Source organism: Dipodomys ordii, unplaced genomic scaffold (assembly GCF_000151885.1).
Source record: "Dipodomys ordii isolate 6190 unplaced genomic scaffold, Dord_2.0 Scaffold28, whole genome shotgun sequence".
Taxonomy (NCBI): domain Eukaryota; kingdom Metazoa; phylum Chordata; class Mammalia; order Rodentia; family Heteromyidae; genus Dipodomys; species Dipodomys ordii.
The window spans coordinates 9,369,948-9,376,321 of record NW_012267244.1 but is presented as its reverse complement, the minus strand read 5'-3'; the positions used below and the strand labels follow the sequence as shown (position 1 = coordinate 9,376,321).

At 43.4% G+C, this 6,374-nt stretch overlaps 1 protein-coding gene across 3 annotated transcripts in view; it reads left to right on the top strand.

The window, feature by feature from the left end:
* Positions 1 to 612: 612 nt before the first annotated feature.
* Fam151b (family with sequence similarity 151, member B) overlaps positions 613 to 6,374 on the top strand; it is a 17,624-nt gene continuing 11,862 nt past the window's right edge. The window contains exons 1-3 of one of the 3 annotated variants that reach the window (XM_013015956.1): positions 613 to 742; positions 4,531 to 4,656; positions 5,802 to 5,967. In XM_013015956.1, coding sequence (XP_012871410.1) covers positions 718 to 742; positions 4,531 to 4,656; positions 5,802 to 5,967 — 317 coding nt within the window. In that variant the 5' untranslated portion in view covers positions 613 to 717. Of the gene's footprint in view, positions 743 to 866; positions 1,078 to 1,231; positions 1,329 to 4,530; positions 4,657 to 5,801; positions 5,968 to 6,374 lie in introns of those variants that run through there. The other 2 variants (XM_013015955.1, XM_013015957.1) reach the window with 2 other exon arrangements.

Sequence of the window (6,374 nt, the reverse complement as noted above, 5' to 3'; positions counted from 1 at the left end):
CTTTCTGTATGAACTTCACATTTTTTTTTCTTGGTCGGTGGTGGGGCTTGAACTCTAAGCCTGAGCACTGTCCCTGCGCTCTTCAGCTCAAGGTAAGTGCTCTACCACTTGAGCCACAGCCCCACTTCCAATTTTCTAGTGCTTTATTGGAGATAAGAGTCTCACGGACTTTCCTGTCTGGGCTGGCTTTGAACCGCGATCCTCAGATCTCAGCCTCCTGAGTAGCTAGGATTACAGGCTTGAGCCACCAGCGCCCGGCATAGAACTTTACAATTCTTAATAAACTCAGGTTTTGCTCTAAATTTGGTGTGTTGCCTGAAATCTCAAGAATACAAAGCTGCCTTGACTTCTGGTACCACGAAGGCCCTCAAATGTAAGGAAGAGAGAACAAAGTTCAGTATTTTTGTGCAGCAACACTCTATTCTTGGGAGCACTGATGATTTCATGGCGTTAGCGTATGAGTAGGATTAAAAAGAAAATATACCCAACTTTGGAAACCCATACTTCACACTAGCCACTTCTTCATCTTCCCCTAAGGTGGCAAGGCTAGAAGCTCCGGTTGCACTTCAGGTGCTGTGCGCGTGCGCAAAGCTCTGCGCGTGCGCACTCCTCCTCACGGGCGCGCCCGCGAGGCACGGGCCTGCATCCTGCCCGGAGTGGAGTCAGATTTCCACCCCTCCCGTGAAGCGCCTGCGCGGACGGCGGGCGTCCGTCACCATGACAACATCCGCTGGGGGCCCAGGTACTCCTCTCTCCTTGACGTCGCTCCGGGCGGTGTCCGCCATAGCCCGCGGCGTGGGCTTCCGGGCGGCGGCCTCCCCGGGACACGTTTCGGGCCTCGGTACCCGGGTGGGCGCTGTCGGGGATTCGCCCGGCGGAAGAGCGCCGCTCCGTGCCCGCGGAGCCCCGGTGGCTGGGGATGGACCCCGTCCGCGCCCGGCGCGCGGCGCGGAGGCCGGCTCCGGGAGGAGGTTTAGGGAAGAGCATTTAGCGGGCGCGGGACGCTGGCAAGATGGTTGCCTTTGGAGGACTCGCTTGAAATGGAAGGGCGGGGACGCCTGTGTAATCGGTGGAACGGTGGGTCGCTGGGGTCGCTGGGAGGCGGAGCCGGGAGGCGCCGGGCCGGCCGCGCGCGCTCGCTGGGGGCTCCACCGTGGTGCTCTGGCCTTCGCTGGGGTCGGACCTCTGCCGTCGGAGGCAGTCCGCGGCCTGCAACTCCTCCGGAAGCCTCCGTCCTCCCCAAATCAGCCGGCCTGGTGACACTTCTTTTTCAGGGTAGCTGTGTCCCCAGACATGAGCATTTTCTAAAGTTCTTCGCTTTGAAGAAAGTAAGGACCGAAGTATGTTTGTACCCTGCATCTTTAAAAAGAAAAATCATATCCTCGGTGCTACAAGAGCTTTTAAATAGACATAATTTCAAATGACTGATTTTATTTTATTTTTAACTTTGTGTCCGTCATGGGGCTGATCTCCGCCTGGGCGCTGCCCCTCAGCTCTTCAGATCAAGGCTAGCGCTCTACCACATAAGCCACAGCGCCACTTTCGGCTTTTTTCTGCTTATGTGATGCTGAGGATTCGAACCCAGGGCCTCATGCATGCGAGGCAAGCATACTACCACTGAGCCACCTTCCCAGCCCTAAATGTTTTTATCCTACAAAAATAAAAACGTGTTCTGAACACATAATAAACACAAAAGGCACATTAGGATTTATGATGAAAACTTTCTTCCCATCAACCGATTAATTCCAAGCTTAGGTCAATTAAAGTGTCAGAGCATGCTTAAGGTAGGCTAGAATAGGCTATGACATTGGGTATTAAATGTATTCTTATTGGGCATAAACTGTAGGCCTGGGTGCTGTCCCTCAGCTCTTCAGCTCAAGGTGAGCCACAGCACCACTTTGTGTTCTGTGGTTAATTGGAGATAAGAGTCTCACGGACTTTCCTGCCTGGGCTGGCTTTGAACCGCAATCCTCAGATCTCAGCCTCCCGAGTAGCTAGGATTACAAGTGTGAGCCACTGGCGCCCGGCTAAATGTATTCTTGACTTAGGGTATTTCCAATTTATAATATGTTCATCTGGACATGTGTCTATTCTCAGACGCAAGGAGCATCTTGTACATAGTTATGGCTGAGTACAATGTAGCAATTCACCTATTTAAAGAATTAGTAGATCTGGGAATGGTGGCTTCCACCTATAATCTTAGCTACATGGAAGATGTAGGTAGGAAGATCATGATTTTTCTAGTTTCTTTTTTTTGTGTGGGTTTTTTTTTTTTTTTGGTTCAGTTGTGGGGCCTGAACTCTGGGCCTGAGCGCTGTCCCTCAGCTCTTCAGCTCAAGGCTAGCACTCTACCACTTGAGCCACAGCGCCACTTCCAGCTTTTTTCTTTTTGCTTATGTGGTGCTGAGGATTCGAACCCAGGGCCTCAGGCATGCAAGGCAAGCGCTCTACCACTGAGCCACCTTCCCAGCCCAATTTTTCTAGTTTCTTATAAAAACATACATACCTTAATTTTGGACTTTGTAAGATAGAAACTTCTGTTTTAACTACCCAACTTTGTCAAGGTAGCATGAAAATAAGTCTCCCAGAGAGGTATGAATAGGTGCAGCACAGATATAGAGTCCTAAGTCATTAGGATTTGATATCTACTCCTTTCTCAGCCTCTCCAGCCATCTTCCCTGCCCCCTTTTATGGTGCCAGTCCTAGGGCTTGAACTAAGGACCTTGATATTTTGTGCTCAAGGTTTATGCTCTGCTACTTGAACCACAGCTCTGCTTCTGGCTTTTTGGTGGTTTGGAGGTAAGAGTCCCACAGATTTTTCCTGCCTGGGCAGACTTCAAACTGCGATCCTTAGATCCCAGCCTCCTGAGTAGCTAGGTTACAGGAATGAGCCACTTTTGCCATCTCTCTCTCCCTTTTGTGATGGGGCCTTGCTTTGTAGCCCAGGCAGGCCTCAAAAATACAATCCTCTGGTGCCAAATTCTGAGGGCTGGGTGTAAGGTGTATGCCACCACAGCAGGCTCCATTTAGTGTATCACAGTGAATACTGTGATTTCATTATTTTCTTGTTGGACATGTTGGCCATAAATTGCCATTTAAGTTTGTAAGGCCATGACTGTTTCATGTGCTGAATAGGGCCAGTGTCTGAGGTGACTGCTTGGGGACAATGGGGTCCCCAGCTAACTCTTTATTCAGAGTGGTTGCTACATCCCATGTGTATTGGTTAGAAGTTGTCTTTATTTGCCCCTCTCTTCTCCGATCAAATACTGCTTTGCACAATATTTCATTGGCAGTTTCTAATATCTGTTGTTGAACAGTTAATGAAGGGCATAATCTTATGCATAAAATACTTGAAGTCATTTGGAAGGCAATTAATAAATGGTTGAATAAGCAGAGTTAGATGATAAAGAGAAAATACAGTGTATTTTAAGTAGTTGACAGATAGAATTAAATACATTTCTACATGCTATATAAGTCTATAAATACTATCTCAAGAGTTCACTTAACCACTCATGAATATTTCCAAGAGTCATAATCTGAAGAGAATATGCAGCAGAATGTTCATTGGAACTTCAGATGGAGGAAACAAATTGTACAAAACTAACAAGTTTCAAGCATAACTTTGGCTTTATATTATTTATAGGGCTGGGTTATGATGTGAAATTTCTGAAGTTTCAACCCTTGAAGATCTATTTCTTGCCATTTTAATTTTCTTCCTACATCCTTTTTTATGCTTCAGATGTTCAGACCATCTTGAATATCTACTGATTATTACATTATGTAATGTATGATATCTTTATATTTATTATATACTTGCAGCATCATAATATATGTTGTATTCAAGTGTTTATATTTTTCCCAGTATAACTACTTTGTTAATATCCCTTATCATCTTCTATTCCTTTTTATTAGAGACATACTGTTTTAGCCTAGCAATCCTTCCTGTAGGCATAGACTTAAAGGAAATAAAATCACTACCTTGTAAAGATATCTCAAGAGCATTATTCATAATAGCCAATGTATAGAAACAAGCTAGTTATCTGATGGCCGATTTTTAAGTAAAGATGTGTTGTCCACAAACACACAGATACACACAAAAGAAGAAGAATATTCATCCCTAAAAATGACTCTTATTAATAGCCACGAGTGCATGAGCCTTGAGGGAACTGTTATTCTAAGTGAAAGAGCTACACAGGAAAGAAGGAAATACTGTGTGATGTTATATAGAGAATTTAAAAGAGAATTCAAGTATACAGAAATAGAGAACAAAACTTTAGTTGGGTATGTGTGGAGAATATATGTCAGAGGATATAAAGTGGCAAATCTGTCAAACACATCTGTAGATCTAACATATAGCAAGAGGATTATGGGTAATAAATTGTAATACATATAGAATGTTAATTTGCCTCATATCTTTTATCTATCATCATATGTCTCACCACATCATGCCTACATTTGTATAATTTTGCTTCAAAATTTTTTGCTCCATTGAAAGTACCAGTCTTTCTCATGTAAATCCTGTTATTTTAGGATCATGGAGTGAAAATGTACTGGAATATTTTCTGAGAAATAACCAGATTACAACAGAAGATGGCGCTGAGATTGTCTGGTATCATGCTGCTAATCACAAGGCACAAATGTATGAGGCCTTGAGAAGTAAGTTGCTTGCTTTCACTTATCTTGGAGCTAACACAAGTAATAATTTCATCCCTGTCTACTAAGTTAGCTGTTTTATTTCTCAGAGGCTGTTATTGGAATCTTCAAACCACCTCAGTAGCCAAAAAGCCCTTGTACAAGCTGACCTGTTTCTCCAAGTTCACCTGTTATCACCTTCCTATGCTTCTGAAATTCTGAAGAGTTAATTATTTAGCTTACTCCTTTTTATTATGTACTATAGTTAAAAGAAGTCTTCGCACTTTCAGCTTTCCCCTGGATACCTCCTTCTCTTAAATCCACAAATTCATCAGGGAGAAGACTGTCTTCTCCTAGTTGCTACAGATGACAGTTTTGCCAGGTTTTACTGCTACATAAAACAAGTTGTATATTCTCATACTTCAAATAAGAGTTTCCACACTGCTCTTCCCACTTCCATGACTAGCTCTTTCCTTGCCTTTATATCCCTCACTAGGTTTCAAAGCCAATGATGCATGGTTCCTATTTTTTGTGAGGGCAACACTTGACTTCCAGATGTTTCCTTCTGTTTATATACCTCAAACTTACAACTTAAAATAGCAGTGTGTACTATGTCTCATGATAGTGTGGGTCAACTGACTGGTTCCTTTGCAGGTGGTGTAGATGTAGACCAGAGTCTTTATAGAGCTGCAGTCAATGGGGAGCTCAGCTGGAGCTAGAAATCCTATTGTCAAAGAATATGTGCTTATAAACAGAGAAATGAGTTTTCAATATACACTTCAGCCATAAGTAATACATAACCATAGCTTCAAATTTGAGAGTTGAGAAGAAAAAATAATGATTCATTATTTCCAGAAGACTTCCGCAAATCTTAGTAAGTCTACCCTCACATACTCATTTTGCTCAGTACTGGAACATGTACGTAAGTCTGACAACAGTTTATGCACTCTGTAACTTAGGCAGTGTTTAGCTTCTGGGCACCTGTTAATTCATCTGAAAAAAAGTAAGGACAACATATAGGGCTTAGTATAGTACCTGGCATGTAGTCATTCCTCACCATTAGCTTTCTTTCCTTCCTTTTCCATTCCTCGTTATGTACAGGGCATGGCATTTCCTGTGTTTCTGCTTGTTGTTTTATTAGCACTAACTGAAGGTTTCCATTCGGGCAGGCTGTGCTCACATGATAGAGGCTGATGTCCTTCTTCCGGGCGACGAGTCAGAGCATGGTCAGCCAATCATGGCCCACCCTCCTGAAATAAGTAGCGATAACACTTTGCAGGAGTGGCTGGCAGAGGTTATGAAAAGCAATAAAGGCATCAAGCTGGATTTCAAGAGGTATTTATACAAACATGTGTTTGGTTGTTTCAGAAAACTTTGAGAAAAAAATTAATAGTCACACATACCCATGCCTGTGTATTTTTGTACTTAATTCAAACTGCTAGTTGAATTATAGGCTTTAATATGTTCCAGGAATGGACCTGATGCTCACTGAGATATATACAAAGATTGTTTCTTGGAACCTTTAGAGGCTACAGTTAATTTTTATAAAGGAATTAGTCACAAGTGATCTGTGTGATAACAGAGTGGTAACTTTAAAAAAAAATGCTTCTTTCGGGCTGGGAAGGTGGCTTAGTGGTAGAGCACTTGCCTTGCATGCCTGAGGCCCTGGGTTCAATTCCTCAGCACCACATAAGCAAAAAAGAAAAAAGCCGGAAGTGGCGCTGTGGCTCAAGTGGTAGAGC